The sequence below is a fragment of the Aegilops tauschii genome, chromosome 3, assembly GCF_002575655.3.
Source record: "Aegilops tauschii subsp. strangulata cultivar AL8/78 chromosome 3, Aet v6.0, whole genome shotgun sequence".
NCBI classification, from domain to species: domain Eukaryota; kingdom Viridiplantae; phylum Streptophyta; class Magnoliopsida; order Poales; family Poaceae; genus Aegilops; species Aegilops tauschii.
In genome coordinates this window covers 98,184,244-98,205,863 of record NC_053037.3, presented here as the reverse complement: position 1 = coordinate 98,205,863, position 21,620 = coordinate 98,184,244, and the positions used below count along the sequence as shown (strand labels likewise).

At 46.1% G+C, this 21,620-nt stretch overlaps 1 protein-coding gene across 1 annotated transcript; it reads left to right on the top strand.

Annotated features, from left to right (window-relative positions):
- Positions 1-436: 436 nt before the first annotated feature.
- Positions 437-2,874, top strand: LOC109776637 (putative CBL-interacting protein kinase 13). Its single transcript, XM_045234685.2, has one exon. The coding sequence runs from the start codon at positions 918-920 to the stop codon at positions 2,478-2,480; it is 1,563 nt and encodes a 520-aa protein (XP_045090620.1). The 5' UTR covers positions 437-917; the 3' UTR covers positions 2,481-2,874.
- The last annotated feature ends 18,746 nt before the right edge of the window (positions 2,875-21,620 follow it).

Sequence of the window (21,620 nt, the reverse complement as noted above, 5' to 3'; positions counted from 1 at the left end):
CGCATTTTTGGTTTCCATTCTCTTTCTAGATCTCAGAAGAGTTAAGTAGTTGCCAGGACAAACAGGTGGCATGTAAGGACGCTGTGCCAAAGTTTCTTGACTAACACAAAGAAACTGTTTAAGTGGTGACCCACCAACCTTCCTCCTACGTGGAGGATAGCAACAATGTGCCTGTCAAATGTTGAAATGTCATACTGCACCGACCATCTGGTCCAATCAAAATTGGACTCATTAGTTTCCATCCAATTGTCAAATGAGGATTTGACATCTAATTATTTTCCGACTAAATGGGCAGAACCATCACAGCAGAAAAGAGAGCTTTGAACTGATCATCTGCAGATCAAGATCCTTACTCGGAATCAACGGGCAAGATAGCATCATAAATTCATAATCCACAAATGAACGGTCGGATCGGCCGTCTCATCATCAATACCCAAATTAGCTCTAGCCTGTCACAATATTCAGATACTCTTAACTGTGCAAAAAGGCAAATTCTACAATGCAAAAGGGAAATCAATTGACTTGAGAACACGAAAACTTCTTTTTTTGAACACAACACGAAAACTTATTTGCGCGTTAATTCACCACAATGGAGTAGATAAATACAAAATCTCACCAATAAGAATTGTTCACGGAGACTAATGAAAAAACATCACCAAAAAGTCAATCTTTTCTTTAGAGTTTTGTCTGTTTGAAACTCTTGTGAAGCACCAGAGTCTTTGGGGGTTGGGGCATCTATTTAAACAGCACCCCATGTCTCCATTCTACTCTCTCCTCTCCTCCCATTCAGTTCTCCCCATTCTTTTGTCGAAGGGAATTTTCATTTTTTTAAAGGAAATTCTCTCCTCTCGGTCCATTCTTTGCAGTTAGCTAGGTAGTGAAGTTCTTTCATTTGATTCTTGCTCGTCGATCGATCAATGGCGCGGATGGCAAGCAAGGGGAGCAGCGGCAGGGCCATGGCCGGCGGGGCCGGCGGGGCCAGCGGGCGCGAGGGGAAGAAGGCTCTGCTGCTGGGGCGGTTCGAGGTGGGGAGGATGCTGGGGCAGGGCAACTTCGCCAAGGTGTACCAGGCGCGCAACGTGGCCACCGGCGAGGAGGTGGCCATCAAGGTGATCGAGAAGGAGAAGGTCTTCAAGTCCGGCCTCACGGCGCACATCAAGCGCGAGATCGCCGCGCTCCGCCGCGTGCGCCACCCGCACATCGTGCAGCTCTACGAGGTCATGGCCACCAAGCTCCGCATCTACTTCGTCATGGAGTACGTGCGCGGCGGCGAGCTATTCGCCAAGGTCGCCAAGGGCCCCCTGCCGGAGGGCGAGGCCCGGCGCTACTTCCAGCAGCTGGTCTCCGCCGTCGCCTTCTGCCACGCGCGCGGGGTGTACCACCGGGACATCAAGCCTGAGAACCTCCTCGTTGACGACGCCGGCGACCTCAAGGTCTCCGACTTCGGCCTCTCCGCCGTCGCCGAGCAGATGCGCCACGACGGGCTCTTCCACACCTTCTGCGGCACCCCGGCGTACGTCGCCCCCGAGGTGCTCTCCCGCCGCGGCTACGACGCCGCCAAGGCCGACCTCTGGTCCTGCGGCGTCGTGCTCTTCGTCCTCGGCGCCGGCTACCTCCCGTTCCAGGACCGGAACCTCGTCGGCATGTACCGCAAGATCCACAGGGGCGACTTCCGCTGCCCCAAGTGGTTCTCCCCCGAGCTCCTCCGCCTCATGCACCGCGTCCTCGACACCAAGCCGCTGCGCCGCGCCACCATCGACGAGATCATGGACAACGAATGGTTCAAGGTCGGATTCCGGCGCTTCTCCTTCCGCATCGAGGACGACCGCTCCTTCACCTGCTTCGACCTCGACGACGGCGACGCCTATGCGCCCACCTCGCCGCCCGACACCCCGCGGACGGCGGACGGCAGCGACTACGGCGACGCCACCGATCAGCAACAAAAAATCTCGGGAGGGATGACGTCGTGCGGATCGGCGCCGTCGCTGCTGGAAGGGAGGTTCGGGCAGCTGGGCGGGAGCTCGCGGCGGCGGTCGAGCCTGAACGCGTTCGACCTCATCTCCTTCTCCCCGGGGTTCGACCTCTCGGGGCTGTTCGAGGACGGCGGCGGCGAGGGGAGCAGCGGGGAGGGCGAGCAGCAGCAGAACGCCGCGCGGTTCGTGTCGGCGGCGCCGGTGGAGCAGATCCTGGCGGCGCTGGAGCGGACGGCCGCGGCAGCGGGCATGGCGGTGCGGGCGAGGGAGGACGGGTCGGTGATCATGGAGGGGACGCGCGAGGGCGCTAACGGCGCGCTGGCGGTGGCCGCGGAGATCTACGAGCTGACGCCGGAGCTGGTGGTCGTGGAGGTGCGGCGCAAGTCCGGCGGCGCGGCCGAGTACGAGGAGTTCTACCGGTCGCGCCTGAAGCCCAGCCTGCGGGAGCTCATGACCGAGGAGCCGGCGCCACGTGTCGGCTCCAAGGAGCTCACTCGGAGCGTGTGATCGTGCCGTCCATGCATGCAGGCACGCACCCACGTCTGTCTGACTAGTCGTCTACACGGCGTCCGTATACTTGGCCTGTTGGCCGTAGGGCTGTGCGTACATACGTACATATCTGGCACACAAATACATACGTATGTATGTACCAAAAAAGTATGTACATACATACACCATTTTTTGGGGCGGTGCAGTGGCTATGGATGGTGCCTATTTTGAAAGGTCCATTCCATCCATGACACTGTGTAAAGGGTAAAATGGGGAAATGGGAGGGTTGTTAATTAATTATTAGGGGGTCATGTGTGTTAACAGTTAAGTGTGAGATGCTTGATGTTGTTGATGTATGAATTCACTGTATATTTTGAGAAGGAAATTAATGAAACCAATTGATTTCTTTTTGTACAAACCCTCACAGCCACATAATCTTCATGTACCGATCAGTGTCAAACTTATGTGTCATATACATACATGAATACATGATGCGCAAGTACACCAATTGTTGTTATACCTATACTAGAGCTGGCGGATCAATGGCTCAATGGCCACGTAATCTGAAGTTCCGAAGCAATCTAGCATAAACGAACCAACCTGTGATTGGATGGTTAGAGGGATAGTGGTATCCTCAACCCATCAGGATTCAAGTCCTGGTGCTCGCATTATTCCTAGATTTATTTCAGGATTTTTGTGCGATGCATATTCGGGAGGAGACGTTCCCGTCGACGACGAGGTGTCTACGGTGACTTTGTAAATTTCAAGATGATATGCTGGCTCAGTCTTTCGAAGGTGCTCATAGGGATAGGGTGTGCGTGTGTGCGTTCATAGGGGCGAGTGCATGCGCGTGTATACGAGCGCTTCTGTTTGTACTGATGTTAAAAAGAAGCAGTCTAGCGCAGTACTTTCCAAAAACATTGAGTTGTTTTAACTCCAGAAAGCCATTCCAATTGTCTAGAATTAGGTTGAGTTTTATGACAGCTAGTTAAATAGGCACACCTAGACTTACCTAAGTACTCCCTCCGTAAACTAATATAAGAGCGTTTAGAATACTAAAGTAGTGATCTAAACGCTCTTATATTAGTTTACAGAGGGAGTATCTCTTATCTCTTCACCTTGGATTCTTGTCTCTCATCCTTTGTGTAATAAGTAGGTTTGATGTCGTTCCGGCGACGATGATAATGCCATTAAATAAAAGTTCTTCGGCCCCCCTCTCAAAAGAAAAAAAGTTATTCGGCCGCAATACCTTCATGGACAGTCGGGTTCTATGTGCATGGTCGATGATAGCATCATCTCCTTCGACAATCTCTTTTTCGACCCTTTGCGAGCTAAATTGTCGGCTTGGTCCGGCAACACTAGTGTCGATGCTTGCCTGGATCAGGTTGATCTCCACGCCGATACATTTAGCACGATTGCAAATCTCCGTCGTACATAACAACGGTCCATTGTTGTGGCGATTCAGCAAGATTCTTCGTAGGTAGTCTAGTGATTGCATTTCTCGATGTTGTTCATTATCAGGGGAGCATAATGATGATGCGACGATGACAAGTTTAGTTACCGCTTTGACAAAAAAATACGAGGTAGTTATAGTCCCTTGTTTGTTTAGAGTCGGTTTTGTGTCTGTGAGCCCGTTCAGCCGGTTGTATCAATGTTCTATTGGTCTCACATGAACCAGAATTTTCAGATAACTAAGTACAGCTCCGAAATTTCACAGCCACAAGCTCAAAACGGCCCCGTTATTAAACAATCTCGGCAGGCCAACCAGAGGCGCCGCGTACGTAGTCGCACTGCCCCTTCCGACCCACCATTTCGCATCACACGGTCGTTTTGACATTACACTAATTCTTTTCGAAAGTGACAACTTTGGAAGACCTACCTCAGCTGGCACGACGCTGAGCCTGGATTAAGTTTTGTTTATGTCGCGAGATCTACACGAGGAGAGGTCAGGCGCACACGTAGGCGCGCACGGGTTAGGCCAGGTCGCGTGGCAAGTTTTCTTTAGCGTGCGTGTCATCGGCCTGCGGATTAAACTAGGAGGAGGCGTCGTCACTCGTCGACGGGCGCTGCGTTGCGGACGGACCGGAAAGAGGCACTGGCAGATACCTTAATCTGGCGATTAGTTGTCTGGCTACTGTAGTTAGTTTGACATGCATGATAAGATTTCGCGCCCGGTTTTCAGTCCATTTTCTCCGGAGGTAGGTGTTAGTGGGCCCGGGGAGGACTGACGACGATGTGCTGGGATGGCCCTGCGTGGGCTAATCATATCGCGTGATAGTTTAGCTAAGACGAGATTTTGACTAATATTTGGTTTGTTAATGTAGTACGATTTATCTGGCATAAAATCTACTACGTCACTAGGGCATGCTTGGCTGGCTGATAAAATTTGGCTAGCCAATATATGTTGGTATGCCAACATTTGGCAATCCCTACGGGTCTCCCAAGACTTGCACGACACAATCCCTCTCTCATCTGAGGCGTCGTCAGGCTAAACCACCTATCTCCATCTTGCCATCGGCTGTCCCTCGCCTCCCATCGTCTCACCTCTCCATCGCGGCTAGCAGCAGTGTTGTGGCGACAATGGTCACGAGCGGCGAGGCACAACAGGGGCGGATCTCTTGACTCTGATACCGTCTAGAACTGCATGCACCAATCAGTTCATCAAAAAGCTCAAACTTATGGGGGAATTCTACCTCTCGCTTCGGGCGTTGTTGCATGAGCTGCTGTCCGACTGCTCTCTGCTAGTGCGTTCCCTGCTCGAGCGGCTGCTGATTTAGATCACTACTTCTCTGCTACTAGTGCTCGAGCGGCCTAAACTACTAGTGCAGCGCTTTGCTACTAGTGCAATCAGTTTCGACAGTAGAATTTAGTTTCGATGATAAAATTCAGTTTCGTTAGTTAAGTTCAGAGTCGACGGTTCCGTTGGAGCGGCCGTCGCGCGGCTGATGCATTTTACATCCAACACTTTTTGGTGATGTATTTTACATCATCTATTGCAGATGCTATTAGTATCGCACTTCAGATTAACGTTGTTTGTCTTGTCCAGCCTTGCCATCATACACCTAACCCGACTGCTCCAGCGACGGAACCGTCCATCACACCGGAGCAGTACCCTCGGCGCTATCTCCAGACGCCTCAGATCTTCTTCCCCGCCTCCGACAGTTACACCGGCCGCACCATCCTCAACGACCAACCCAATGATGATGAGGTCGACAGAGCTACGCCAAAAAGGTTGTACACTCGTCGCATCACTTTTTTACTCTACATTTATGTCGATCCCTTAGGGTTCCTTTGGTTCAAAGCAATTGCAAATCTATAAAGAAATGGAGAGTGGTCTCAAAATTAACAGGGAGAAAACTATGCTCTGTTGAAGCACAATTTTAATCGGTTTAGTAAGATGGCCATTATCTCGGACCAAATAAGCTACACCAAATTTCAGATTACAATGGAAACATGTACTATTACTGAATTGTTTGGGGTTTTTCAAAAATATATTTTTAACCAGAATGATGGACCTAATTATGTTGTCCATATAAGCTCAAATTTTTTCGAAGTACAATGGAGCACATATAGTATATATTGAAAAACTTTAGGGTTTTTAAAAAAAATCCAGTTCATGCAGGCAAGAAGACCCATTGAGAACACATAATAATGAGAAATACAAATAGTTTATCCCATATAACAAGCAATGAGGTAGTAGACAAGTTAGCTTGTTGGACTCTCTTGGAAGCGATCATTTTTTATGTCTGCGTGTTGGAGCTTTGCAAGTGTAGCTGGGCCCCGGAGTAGAGCTAGTTGGCTGGGTCCAAAATAATAGTAGTACACAAACATCTTTTGAGGGAAGGCTTCAGCCTGTTGAAGACTGCATACGAGAATCACCACTGGTTCAAAGAAAAAATGAAGGAAAACATAGGAATTGGAAAGTTTCCTATGGTACTACTATTCATGCATTTGATTAGAACGAATGGAGCAAAGCAAAACTGGTGGATTTTTTTCCTTTGGTATCTCTTTCAAGGAAAAAACGTAGGAATTTTAATATCCACTTTGATGTCCTTCTCAAATTCCCATGCATGAAGAACAAGACTAAGTGCATTAGTGGCATAATAAGATTTAATTTTATATTTTCATGTTGTTTGACTTTAATTTAACCATATTTCTCTGCATTCATGTGTTCTTCCAATTCTTGTAAACCAAACACCCAGGTTGACAGAAATCCTGTGTTTGGAAATGCTATGTTTTGCACGTGCATCCCTATTCTATTCTTGTGTTTTTCCTATCCCTGTGTTTTTTGAATTCTCCAATTCAAAGGAGCCCTTACAGATTTACTTCATTTACAAATAGGTGTCAAAGAAAACTCGATGTGGTTTGTCCCGCTCCCGGGGTGTCGTCGTCCACCGCACCTGAGCTGCTCCATCGATGGAAGCGTCCACTGCAACAGAGATCCCCCTCCAGACCATCTTTTGCCGCCTCAGATCTTCTTCCCTGCAGTTGGCAGCCACCCAACTGCATTACCATCATCGACTGAGTAGATGAACCTGAGGACTACACAGTTCCGGAAGAGAGGCGCACTCTTTCGTGTCTGCTTACGTTATGCATCAATTAATATTACCTGCTACTTTATCATCATGTTCACCTCTTAAACTCCGAGTCAGGTCCAAACTAATGTTTCAAACTTGACTTCTAAAATGCTTGTGGGGTACATATCGAGGCAACAACGAATATTATCTTTGTCTACTATCGGGTTCATCTCGGGCATTATATGTGGTTCATGTTGGATGGGCAACAAATAGTAGAGGAGCCATCATTTGTCTTTTCTAACTGAATCTATCATCTGGCTGCTACCATTAGTTTTGGATCTATCCACTGGTTGCTACCATTAGTCTGGATTCATGGATGCACCCCTTAGGCCTTACATAATCTGATTATGTTTTTTTATTATGCATGCTAGTTATTGTACACAATCGTATTGAACATGTAGAGAAAAAGAGAAGAGCGTTACATGGGAATATAATGTCATGCAAACGTTGCTCCATGGTCGATGCAGTGGCTGTCCTCCTCCCAGAGGAAGATAACTATTCAGAGGAGGATTCAGAGGGAGCAGATCACTCCTATTTACCCCATGAGATGTTTCCTCTAACCTGGCATGCTGATGTTGGTCATATCATGCATATGGCGCTTTGCATTGCTTACTTTATACATCGTATATGTCATCATCTTAGTTTAGACATGCTTTTTGTGAATGCCACCTGTTTGGTTTATATATCATATACTCCCTCCGTCCGAAAATACTTGTCGGAGAAACGAATGAAAATGGGTGTATCTAGAACTAAATTGCATCTAGATACATCCATTCCTCCGACAAGTATTTTCGGACGGAGGGAGTATGTAAATTATGCAATGCCATCTTCACTACAACAAAAACACTTTTGTGATGATACGTGTTTGTCAGAGTAGGTCATGTTTTCTGTCATGCATGTATATCCGTGATGATTCTATGACAAAATCAAGATAGTCATACATGTGTTGTCATAGAAGTGTTCCATGACAATACTCAAATTATCATCACGGAAGTGTCCACTTCCATGACGATAAATGTCGCATCATGGAAGTGTTTTCGTGAAGGGTAACCGACACGTGACATCCCCATAACGGGTCGCCGTTAAGCTATCAAGACTGGTTTTGGATTCGATAACATGTTAACAGCAACTACCAATGGCGATTTTCCACGTGTAAAATTCTCATTGGCCGAATGAACCACATGTCAGCTCCACATTGGGACAGATGTCATCCGTCCAATGAACGGGACGCGCCTATGATACGTCGATAGGGGGCACGACCCAACAGTGGCCCATTTAGGTTAATTAGAAGGCTGGCCCATTTGACTTGGTCAAAAGTTAGCGGGTCGGCCCACGGAAAGCCTGTTAACGGCATGTTCGCATATAGCCCATTTACGGCACGGGAACTTGATACGTCTCGAACGTATCTACTTTTTCTCACGCTTTTCCTCTTGTTTTGGACTCTAATTTGCATGATTTGAATGAAACTAACCCCGGACTGACGTTGTTTTCAGCAGAACTACCATGGTGTTGTTTTTGTGAAGAAATGAAAGTTCTGGGAATGGAACGAAACTTTGCGAGGATTTTTTATATCAATAATAAGAATTTCTGGAGCCAAGACCCACCGGAGAGGGGTCCCTGGTTGGGCACAACCCACCAGGGCGCGCCCCCACTCCTGGCCGCCCAGGTGGGTTGTACCCACCTGGTGGCCCCACTAACGACCCCCTGATACTATAAAATCACATATTTCCAGAAAAAAATCAGGGAAAAAGAATTATTGCGATCCACGAGACGGAGCCGCCACCAAGCCCTGTTCTTCCTCGGGAGGGCAGATCTGGAGTCCATTTGGGGCTCCGGAGAGGGGGATCTTCGTTCTTCGTCATCACCAACCCATCTCCATCGCCAATTCCATGATGCTCCCCACCGGGAGTGAGTAATTCCTTCGTAGGCTCACTGGTCGGTGAGGAGTTGGATGAGATTCATCATGTAATCGAGTTAGTTTTGTTAGGGCCTAATCCCTAGTATCCACTGTGTTATTAGATTGATGTTGCTATGACTTTGCTATGCTTAATGCTTGTCACTTTGGGCCCGGGTGCCATGAACTCAGATCTGAACCGTTTATGAATTCATCATTATATCCATGTTTTAGATCCGATCTTGCAAGTTATAGTCACCTACTACAGTTATGATCCGACAATCCCGGAGTGACAACAACCGGGCCCACTCTCGGTGATGACCGTAGTTTGAGGAGTTCATGTATTCACTATGTGTTAATGCTTTGTTCCGGTTCTCTATTAAAAGGAGGCCTTAATATCCCTTAGTTTCCAATATGGACCCCGCTGCCATGGGAGGGTAGGACCAAAGATGTCATGCAAGTTCTTTTAATAAAGCACGTATGACTATTTACGGAATACATGCCTACATTATATCAATGAACTGGAGCTAGTGTCGTATCGCCCTAGGTTATAACTGTCACATGATGAATATCATCCAACAAGTCACCGATGCAATGCCTACGAATTTATCTTATATTGCTTCTGCTAAGTTACTATTGCTATCATCACCGTTACACTTGCTACAAAAATACTACTATCACTGTTACTGTTACCGTTGCTGCTGTCACTGCTATCAAAACTATCATATTACTGTGCTACTGATTACTTGTTGCAGATAATTAATCTCCAGGTGTGGTTGAATTGACAACTCAGCTGCTAATACCTTCAAATATTCTTTGGATCCCCTTGTGTCGAATCTATAAATTTGGGTTGAATACTCTACCCTCGAAAACTGTTGCGATCCCCTATACTTGTGGGTTATCAAGACCTTTTTCTGACGCCGTTGCCGGGGAGCGTAGCTATATTTGTTGAGTCACTTGGGATTATTATCATATTATCACTATGAAGAATCTGAAGGATCCAAAGACTAAGATATTTCCCTCAAAGACGAGGGGGGGTAAGGAACTGCCATCCAGTTCTGCTTTATATTCACCTTCTGTTTTGAGTAAACTTGCAACACCACCACATGCTATCGATTCTAATATGTCGCAAGTTGTTGATGATGCTACTTCTACTATGAATGATGCTTATGATGATGCCAGTACCTTGCTTGATAATGATGATGTGCCACTTGGTGAATTTCTTGATGAACAAATTGCTAGAGTAATACAACATGATGTTGTTGAATTTGATGATGAGCTTGAAACTGAAACTCCTGAAACACCTGCTAGAACTAGCCTCCTTAGATATGAATTTCCTAAGGTACCAGAAGGTTATGTTATGAGTGAAGAAACAACTAGAGATATTCTTGCTTGCAATGATAGAGATGATCTAGAGAAATTACTATGCAAGTATAAAGAAAAATCTTTGAATGCTAGAATCAAATGTGATCCTAAGTTTGCTACTTAACCTATCTTTATTGATGACAAGGATTATGAATTCTCTGTCGACCCAGAGTTAATTACTTTGGTTGAATCTGATCCTTTCCATGGTTATGAAAATGAAACTGTTGTGGCACATCTTACTAAGTTGAACGATATAGCTACCCTTTTTACTCATGATGAGAAGACTCGCTATTACTTACTCTCAAATTATTTCCTTTCTCATTAAAGGGCGATGCTAAAGCTTGGTACAATACTCTTGCTCCTGGTTGTGTGCGTAGTCCCCAGGATATGATTTATTACTTCTCTGAAAAATATTTTCCCGCTCATAAGAAACAAGCTGCCTTACAATAAATATTTAATTTTGTTCAAACTAAAGAAGAGAGTCTCCCACAAGCTTGGGGGAGGCTTTGCTAGTTACTTAATGCTTTGCCTGATCATCCTCTTAAGAAAAATGAAATACTTGATATCTTCTATAATGGACTAACCGATGCTTCTAGGGACTTCCTAGATAGTTGTGCTAGTTGTGTTTTCAGGGAACGAACTGTTGCGCAAGCTGAAGAATTATTGAATTACATATTGAAAAATTATGATGATTGGACTATTCCTGAACCACCGGATAAACCCACTCCGAAGAAGAGGGGTATATTATATCTCAGTCCCGAAGATATGCGAGAGGCAAAGAAATCTATGAAGGAAAAAGGTATTAAAGCCAAGGATGTTAAAAATTTACCTCCTATTGAAGAAATACATGGGCTTAATACACCACCAATGCCTAAGGTGGTAGAGGTAAATTCTCTTATGAAGTTCAATGAAAATGATAATCCTCACAATATGCATCCTAGTCAATGCCTTTATGAGTTTGAAAACTACATTAGAAAACAAGATCACTTCAATGGAAATGTTATGAAACAATTGAAATATAATTCTAATATGATTGCTCGCTTGAGTGACTTGTTATTTAGATCTCAAATAATGTTAGAGGTGTTGGAAAACATGCTTCCATGGTTCAAACTCAGTTAGAACAAGTTGCTAAATCACAAAGAGAATTGCTTGATGAAATGAATCATAATATGCATGACTTTGCTGTTAGAGTTGCAACCAGAGGAGGTAAAATGACTCAGGAACGACTTTATGCTGAGGGAAACCCAAAAAGAATTGAACAAGACTCACAAAGAGCTAACACTAGTGCACCTAGTCCTTCTAGAAAGAAAAATAAAAATAAAAATGATAGGACTTTGCACACTTCTAGTGAACCTGAAATAGAGAAACCTCCTGATAATACAAATGAAACCTCTATCTCTGATGCTGAAACTCAATCTGGTAATGAAAACTCACCTAGTGATAATGAAAAAGATAATGATGAGGTTCATGAAGACACTCAAACAAATAATGATAAGGAACCAAATAATGATGTTGAGATAGAACCACCTGTGGATCTTGATAACCCACAACCTAAAAATAAAAGGTATGATAAAAGAGACTTTGTGGCTAGGAAACACGGTAAAGAAAGAGAACCGTGGGTTCAAAAACCTATGCCTTTTCCACCCAAGCCAACTAAAAAGAATGATGATGAAGAATTTGAACGCTTTGCTGAAATGCTGAGGCCAGTCTTTTTGCGTACTCGCTTGACTGATATCTTAAAAATGCCTCCTTATGCAAAGTATATGAAAGACATCATCACAAATAAGAGAAAAATACCGGAAGCTGAAATCTCCACTATGCTTGCTAATTATACTTTCACAGATGGAGTACCTAAAAAACTCGGAGATCCGGGAATACCAACTATACCTTGCTCTATCAAAAAGAATTATGTGAAAACTGCTTTGTGTGATTTAGGAGCTGGTGTTAGTGTTATGCCTTTCTCTTTATATAAAATACTTGACTTGAATAAACTCACACCTACTGAAATATCTTTGCAAATGGCGGACAAGTCAACTGCCATACCTATCGGTATCTGTGAGGATGTGCCCGTTGTTGCTGCTAATGTTACTATTTTGACTGACTTTGTTATACTTGAGATGCCCGAGGACGACAACATGTCGATTATCCTTGGTAGACCCTTCTTGAATACTGCAGGGGCTGTTATTGATTGCAATAAAAGCAAGGTCACTTTTCATATTAATGGTAATGAGCATACGGTGCACTTTCTGAAGAAACAATTCCAAGTGAATGGTATTAATGTTATTGAAAAATCTCCGACAATCACTATTGGAAGTTTTCAAATACCTCTACCTACTGTCAAAAAGAAATATGAAAGGCTTATTGTTGGGGACATTCATATCCCCATTGAGGTAACTTAGTGATTTACGAAAGTTCTTCAGTTTCATGCTAATCGAAAGTGGTTGTTAATAAGACTTGATCAACCTTATTAATGAATCATTTTTGAGAGGTATGAAGTTGATGAATTTAGTAAGCACTACTTTCTGTCCCTACTTTTTATTCTCTGTTTTTATTAGTTAAATAAAATAAATGCCATGTTTTATCTGTTTTTTGAATTTCCCGTGCAATAAAAAAATGACCCAAAAATAAAAGTTCTCAGAATGCACTACAAATTTTATATGATTTTTTTGTGAATATTTATGTTTGGTGCAAATAATACCAGAGGGAGGTGCACCAGGTGGGCACAACCCACCTGGGCGCGCCAGCACCCCCAGGCGCGCCCTGGTGGGTTGTGGTCCCCACGTGGCCCCCCTCACTTACCTCTTCATCCCACATCATCACTTACCTCCAGAAAAAAATCCCTTGGAGTTCTGCGTGCATGGCAAGTGGACCAGGATGGTCGACGTCCCACATGTTGGCGAACGGAAGTATTCTTTCCGATATCGAGGAGCAAGGAAACCGCGTGGTATAGTATCACTGCTGATTGGTTCGCAAAAAAAATAGTATCACTGCCGATTTATAATTATTTTTTATTTCTGATGAATGCTAGCGTTTCAACTCTTACGACGAAGGGTGCCAAACACGGCACGTGCTGGATGTCCCACACGTCAGCGAAAGGAGTGGGACATGAACAGCGTGGTAGAGCCCAGCGTAAAAAAAACAGTGTGGTAGAGCGTCTCCACTTCTTCCACTTCTGGGTCAGAGACCACACGTAGTAGTACTTAGTGGTATGAACGTTACAAAGTGCGACCTGGAGAGAAAGACACGTCTAGTTGGAAGGTCTCGGGGCATACACGTAAACAAATATAAAAGTTAATATGTGCCTCCAACTAATATAGTAGTAGTAGAGTACTTAGGCACGTACTCCATAACATCACCGTGCATTGCACGTACAACATTTAGTGGTAGTACGTAGTAAGAGACAAATGCCGCCCAAGAGTTCCCTTCTCGACCTACTTTTGGGTGTTTGGTAGAGTGTATGGAGGGTGCATGAGTCCACACTAGTTTAGCACAAATACACTAGAAGCATGCATGAAGAGAGCATGCATGAAGAGGGGTGTTGAGTTGAGCATGCATGAATCGGGAACAACTATGCTGAGACGAGAACGCAACCAAACACACCCTATATGCCACGCATGTTCATACCATTTGTGCCTTTCTACTTCACTTACTGCGCTACATTACTCAGGTTCGTACGTCCACTCCTGGGTACATGTCCGTCTCGTAGTTCCAGTCCCACGTGTTCTTCATATAGATGGAACGATCCTTGCATAACACGTGCACCTTGATGCTAGATGTCTCGTGTGTTGGCAAAAGGATGAACAAAGCTCACGTAAAAAATAGAGTGGAAGAACATAGATTCCGGACGACCGAGAAGGAGCAAGGAACCTCGTGGTGGAGCGTCTGCACTCATAATATTTAATATTATTCAGCGATATAAAATTAACCAATCATCTCCACAGTGGACTGGAAGAGTATGAAACACGGCAGCCCAGTGTAGTTACATCATACTAGTACATGGCTAACCCACGCTATCACCATATTTCTTGGCTTCCGTGCGACACCTATCTCTAGTAATCCAGCAGCCTGTATCGCTTCTCCCTCCTCGTCTCTATCAAAGTGCGGCGGGCTGGCGTTTCTGCCGTCTATTGAGGTCGGTTAACTATCACATGTTAGTGACATGCCAAGAGCATTCTAAAAAAATTCCCTTCACGTTCCGTTTTCAAAAAGAAAAAAATCCTTTCACATACGAATTTGCCTATATGCTTTGAGCAACTTGCATGTCCTATACTGCTCCTGTTTGATACTCTAACTTAGCTAGAGGTTAGACTAACTCATGACTAACCCTGAACTAACTGTAGCCAAAGAGGTGTTTGGGTGACAGGGTTAGATTGACAATAAATGCACTTCATGGAGAGAGAAAAGTGATTTTTCAGTGGTCCCAATGAGAACTATCTCCAGTTAGCACCTCTTGGGTGGGATAGTTTTTTTTGGTGGGTTCGGTGCAATTTGCTCCAATTTAAACCCTCATGCTTGGATACTTTAGGGCTATTTGAGCCCCAACTAGCTCAAACTAACTCTAACCCATGGATCCAAACAGGGCCTATGGCCAGTCTCGACGCGGAGCAGTCGCGTGCACCGGGAAGCGACGCTCTCTCGGCCGTCGCACCACTTCAAAGCCGGCGCCAGTGAGAGGTCGCCTCCGCTCTGGCCGGGCATTAATGCGGCACTGACGCTCCAGGGCGACGCTGACCGTTTCACCCGGGAAGCGCGCGCTGGAAAGGGAGTATAGGTTTTGAACCGTTTCAGGTGTAGTACTGGTAGTTTGCAAAACTACTCAATTATTGCACTCAGTTTCCTAAGAAATTGTGGTAAAAAACGTTACTCCACAGCCCGCTTCCCTTCTCATTCCTCTTCCACCGCCCGCGCACGTCCGCGGGAAGCGACCGGTCAACCCTTATATAGGAGTGCTAGCACAAAAAGATGCATGCATGAGCACTAAAATTTCCATATTAAAGCGCCGCTCCGGCGGGAGGATGGCGTATGTTGTTACCTTCGGCCGGCCCATGGCTACCGGGCGACGGCGACCAGAGAAGAGGCGGCGGGAGGGGAATGAATGCAGCTACTGTTTGGGTTCGCCTTCCGGCTTAAATAAATGCGCAGCATCACGTGTACCCGCGGGTGCACAAATTGTAACATACGTGTCTGCTTAAGTGGGCGTCACGTAACTGGTGTGTGTGAGAGAGATTCTGAGAGACAGAGTGCGTGTGTGTGACTCTACTCTTCGGACATGTACTCAACCTTTTGCATCGGGATATAAGTATAATGGTATTTACTTTAGCTAGTGATTTACGTGGCCATGTTAACGTGGTTGTGTCAAAAAAATGTCACTTCCTGCTCGTGATTTGCATTATATAATTACAAGCAAGATTCTCGTGCATTGCACGGAACATCAATATGCATTTCTTTACAGAACACCTGTTGTGATTGACCCATGCAGGAGTAATCCCATGTGTAAAAACTAATGATATCTCGAGAATTTTATCGGAAAACTGGTATCTCGAGAATGTCATCGAAAAAATGAAAGATGAGAGATAAGGCGAGGAGGAGTGGAGCGTGGTGGTGACTGGTGGTCGGAATGGGCGGAGGCATGGGGATGGACGGCGCCGGCAGGCGGCAGCGGCCACCATGCATGCTAGATTGTTCCAAAGACTTATTAATTGCTGAGCAATGAGGTTGCGGGAGATAATGATGTGGAGAGAGGTGCGGGTATCTTTTGTAAAATTATCATAGTTTGCTTTCTATCCTCAGATATAGATCATACGGTCTGTATTACAAGATGGCAGGCACACCATCACCGCCAACTCGTTTTTTTATAAGGGTACAGATGATAAGTTTGCTGACTACTAAAGTAAAGTGGAATTTGTCCATGTTATGCAAGTAAATAAAGGTGATTGTTTATCATACGGGTAAGGTTGGATGAAGGGTGGTAGGAACAAATGCTCCGCCTAGAGCATGTGTGTGTGAGATGGAGTCTTAGTGTGTGTGTGAGAGAGAGAGAGAGAGGAGAGAGAGAGATGGAGTCTTAGTTTGTGTGTGTGTGTGTGAGAGAGAGAGAGATGGAGTCTTAGTGTGTGTGTGTGTGGGGGGGGGGGTGTGCGTGTGTGCGTGTGTGTGTGTGTTTGTGTGTGTGTGAGAGAGAGAGAGATGGAGTCTTAGTGTGTGTGTGTGTGTGTGGGGGGGGGGTGCGTGCGTGCGTGTGTGTGTGTGCGTGTGTGTGCGTGTGTGTGTGTGTGTCACGGGGTCCTCTGTGGCGGATGTAATTTAAGTGTGCATGGCTTCATCATAGAGAGGTGATGTGTATGGCAGAGGCCACCAACGATGGGGTGTGAGAGAGAAAATGCCCGTAGAGAGGGAAGAGAAGGTGTGTGCGCGTGAGAGGAGTCGACATCGAGAGAACGTGTTTGTTCGAGAGACACCGAGGAAGTCTACTATATATCGATGGTGCATGTAGGCGGGAATTAAACAAAGGGATGGTCTTATTGGTTTCGGGGATATTGTTGGAAATATGCCCTAGAGGCAATAATAAAATGGTTATTATTATATTTCCTTGTTCATGATAATTGTCTATTGTTCATGCTATAATTGTGTTATCCGGAAATTGTAATACATGTGTGAATACATAGACCACAACATGTCCCTAGTGAGCCTCTAGTTGACTAGCTCGTTGATCAACAGATAGTCATGGTTTCCTGACTATGGACATTGGATGTCATTGATAACGGGATCACATCATTAGGAGAATGATGTGATGGACAAGACCCAATCCTAAGCATAGCACAAAGATCGTGTAGTTCGTTTGCTAGAGCTTTTTCAATGTCAAGTATCATTTCCTTAGACCATGAGATCGTGCAACTCCCGGATGCCGTAGGAGTGCTTTGGGTGTGCCAAACGTCACAACGTAACTGGGTGACTATAAAGGTGCACTACGGGTATCTCCGAAAGTGTCTGTTGGGTTGGCACGGATCGAGACTGGGATTTGTCACTCCGTATGACGGAGAGGTATCTCTGGGCCCACTCGGTAATGCATCATCATAATGAGCTCAATGTGACTAAGGAGTTAGCCACGGGATCATGCATTACGGTACGAGTAAAGTGACTTGCCGGTAACGAGATTGAACAAGGTATTGGGATACCGACGATCGAATCTCGGGCAAGTAACGTACCGATTGACAAAGGGAATTGTATACGGGATTGATTGAATCCTCGACATCGTGGTTCATCCGATGAGATCATCGTGGAACATGTGGGAGCCAACATGGGTATCCAGATCCCGCTGTTGGTTATTGACCGGAGAGGAGTCTCGGTCATGTCTGCATGTCTCCCGAACCCGTAGGGTCTACACACTTAAGGTTCGGTGACACTAGGGTTGTAGAGATATTAGTATGCGGAAACCCGAAAGTTGTTCAGAGTCCCGGATGAGATCCCGGACGTCATGAGGAGTTCCGGAATGGTCCGGAGGTGAAGAATTATATATAGGAAGTCCAGTTTCGGCCACCGGGAAAGTTTCGGGGGTTATCGGTATTGTACCGGGACCACCGGAAGGGTCTCGGGGGTCCACCGGGTGGGGCCACCTATCCCGGAGGGCCCCATGGGCTGAAGTGGGAGGGGAACCAGCCCCTGGTGGGCTGGTGCACCCCCCATGGGCCTCCCCCTGCGCCTAGGGTTGGAAACCCTAGGGGTGGGGGGCGCCCCACCTGACTTGGGGGGGGGGGGGAGTTTCCCCCCCTTGGCCGCCGCCCCCCCTGTAGATGGGATCCCAGGGGCCGGCGCCCCCCTGGGGGCCTATATAAAGGGGGGGAGGGAGGGCTGCTGTACCCTAGCCCCTGGCGCCTCCCTCTCCCTCCCGTGACACCTCTCCCTCCCGCTTGCGCTTGGCGAAGCCCTGCCGGGATCCCCGCTACTTCCACCACCACGCCGTCGTGCTGCTGGATCTCCATCAACCTCTCCTTTCCCCTTGCTGGATCAAGAAGGAGGAGACGTTGCTGCTCCGTACGTGTGTTGAACGCGGAGGTGCCGTCCGTTTGGCGCTCGGTCATCGGTGATTTGGATCACGACGAGTACGACTCCATCAACCCCGTTCACTTGAACGCTTCCGCTCGCGATCTACAAGGGTATGTAGATGCACTCCTTTCCCCTCGTTGCTAGTAAACTCCATAGATGGATCTTGGCGAAGCGTAGAAAATATTTGATTTCTGCTACGATCCCCAACAGATATAGGGGAAGAGTGAGAGGCGGGGGGGGGGGGGGGTAGCTAGAAGGAGATTGTTAAGTGTGAGTGTGTGTTTTACCCATCCAGGCGGAAGTTATGTGCAGAAAAGAGGAGAACGATTCGATGTGGCGTTAGGATTGAGGGTAATTAACTACGTATGGAGACATAGAGACCTTGAACGTGCATGTGTGAGAGGTATACATGTATACGTGGGATGTGTGTGTGTGCGCGCGCATGATCGAGATAAAAGAAAGAAGACATAAGTCATAAGATCAACGACATGGGAGAGACGGATCGGTATGACAATATGCATGCATGTGAGAATGCAGGGAAGAAGGCCCGACAATTGAGCATGTGTTTTTGTCTTTAAGAGATAGTGGCGTGGGCTGGAGCATGCATCTATGGTGAGCAGAGGGAGTGAGGCGCAACGATTGTGCAAAAGAGACCAACCTATAAATGCATATGTATGAAGAGACATATATAGTGTGGGTGATAGGAAGCAAGACTCCATGCGAGAAAGAAATGTTGACGGAGAAACTACAGATAGATACAGAGATGGAGATGCTAGCTAGAGGGACATCCGCTAGTTTGGGTGTTGGAGATGACCGTCGGGTGGTTCAAAGGGTGAAGTTATATATGTGTGTGAGAGGGCACTTGACTGCATGTAGAGAGAAACATATGTAGTGTGCGTGATAGGAATCAAGAGTGAGGGCGAGAAAGAAGGTTGATGGAGAAACAGATAAATAGAAAGATAAAGATGCTAGCTAGTGTGCGTTAGAGATAGGAGTCGAGTGGATCAGAAGGCTGGGTTATGTGTGTGGGTGTGAGAGAGATAGAGAGAGGGTGCATGTGAGTCACATACAAACAAATATCAGAGAGAAATGAGATCCAGAGAGACGGAATTTTGTGTCTGCGAGAGAGAAAGTATTTCACAACGAGAGTGATAGCTAGAGAGACATACGAGGGAACGCAAGATATCTCTAGGGAGAGAGGGTGTGTGTGAGCGACATACAAGAGAACAATGGAGAAATATGAGACCCTGGGAGACAGAGTTTGTGTTTGTGTGTGAGAAAGAGATATTGAAGAGGAAGAGTCGTAGGTTCTCATATCTAAGGAGCGAAAGACATCTCTGTATGAGGGGTGTGCGAGTGGCACACATGCGAATAGTAGAGAGAAATGAGACCCCAGGAGACAAAGTTTTGTGTTTGTGTGAGAGAAAGAGATTCCACATGGAGAATCATAGTTAGAGACACATAGCAGGGAGCGAGATATACTTAGAGAGAGATAGAGTGATGAAGGTCGAGGGAGAGAGTATCGTCAGTGTGTTACGAAGATAAAAGATCATTGTCGACATACAGGTAGCACGAGAGATACCTGAGAGACGATGAACGCGTATAGGTCCAGATAGATAGTCCTATATAAACATGAGTGATAGCTATATGAGACGAATATCTGGATTAAAGGGGATTCAAATATTTAAACTGGAGATCACGACATCGATAATATCATAACGCAAATTGGTGTATCAAACATGCATATTCATTTGAATTTGGGCACACGTGTAATGTTATATAGTTTATCAATATTGGTGATCCATAGATTCTTCAGTTACAAACAATGCATGGTTTATATGCAATTAATGTCTAAACGGGATTACACTATATGTTGCGTGTGTGAAACACATTATACATGTTTGAGAAGTAAAAAAACGCGCATGAAACACACATTAATTGGAGACAGTTAGTGAGGAATGCATACATTGGATTTCAACATAAAGTGGTTTCAAATATTTGAAAATCCAAATTGATGGATACAACCTTATGAATCTGAGATCATGCCATTTGTAAACCATACTTATGTATAAATGGTGTTGTGCTTTTGAAAGTATATATAAAAAAATGATGTATATAGAATGTAATTCCAATTGAAAATGGATCCCGCCCGAAAAAAATAGAATACAAACGGGATTCGAATTGAGTTGGCACGGTAAACGTGCACTCTGCAAAATTTGAACGAAGCGGGGAAAGTCGCAGTAACCGCCCGAAACCAAAATCTGCGAGATGGAAATCACTACTGCCTATCCCTGCCAGGCAAAGCCTATCTGCTGGATTTCTATAGGTTTCGATAGGGGTAGGTTTTTAATTTCACCCAAACATGACGTAACCGCCTCTCACCCGGATTCATACACGGTGGGCGCCAAAACACAGTGTGTCCTCGGCCGAAATCGACTCCCTCCCCGATTCATATTCATACACGGTGGGCGCCAAAAACAAACTCTCGTCGGCAAATATTCGGTGTATGCGAGATTACCGTCCTATCCCCAACCGACTAATGTTGCTGTGATGTAGTAGAAATTTGAAATGGGGGCTAAGTTTGTAAATTTCCTCGCATTTGAGACAAGCGCGCCCTGAATACATGGTTCCCCCCTTCCTCTCTACCTCCCTTTTCCCCATTCGTACTCCGTGGGCGCCAAAACACCCTCTCCACCCCACCCTCCTCCGTCCGCCGCCGTTCGCCACCCCATCCACCGCCGTCCTCCTCCACCATGCCAGAGCTGATACCCCGACGCCGCCGTCCATTACAAGAGATCGACCTCTCTCATCCACGGCTTCGGACCGGGATCCTTGCATCCCGTCCTCTCGCTTCATCCCCGCCGTCGTCCACCTTGCCAGCGCTGCTCCTACGACCGTCTCGTCCACCGCGCCCCACCGCCACCGTCTACCCTCCTAGATCTGCTTCCACGCCGCCGACAGCCATCACTACCGCAGCACCGTCAAATTCTCAGCAGATGCGTACACGGCGCCGCACCAGAGGCGGTACTCTTTCGTATCTGCTCAACTTATTTATCGCAGATAGATCGCCACTGCTTTACTCTGATTTCTTGTCTTGGTTGCGAAGTTGCCTTTGTCCGGTTTGCACCTTCAGATCCGCCATGGCATGCTCAACACTATACTCCCAATGCTTATGATTTTCCCCTTTTATATTCCACACTAGTTAAATCACAGTAGACTAAATTTCAAAATTGGGTCAGTCGATTTTTCAGAGCTCGCCGGAGTTCGCCGATGCGATCG

Excerpts from the sequence above, each read along its gene's own strand:
- LOC109776637 (XM_045234685.2), top strand. The coding sequence starts at position 918 with ATGGCGCGGATGGCAAGCAAGGGGAGCAGCGGCAGGGCCATGGCCGGC.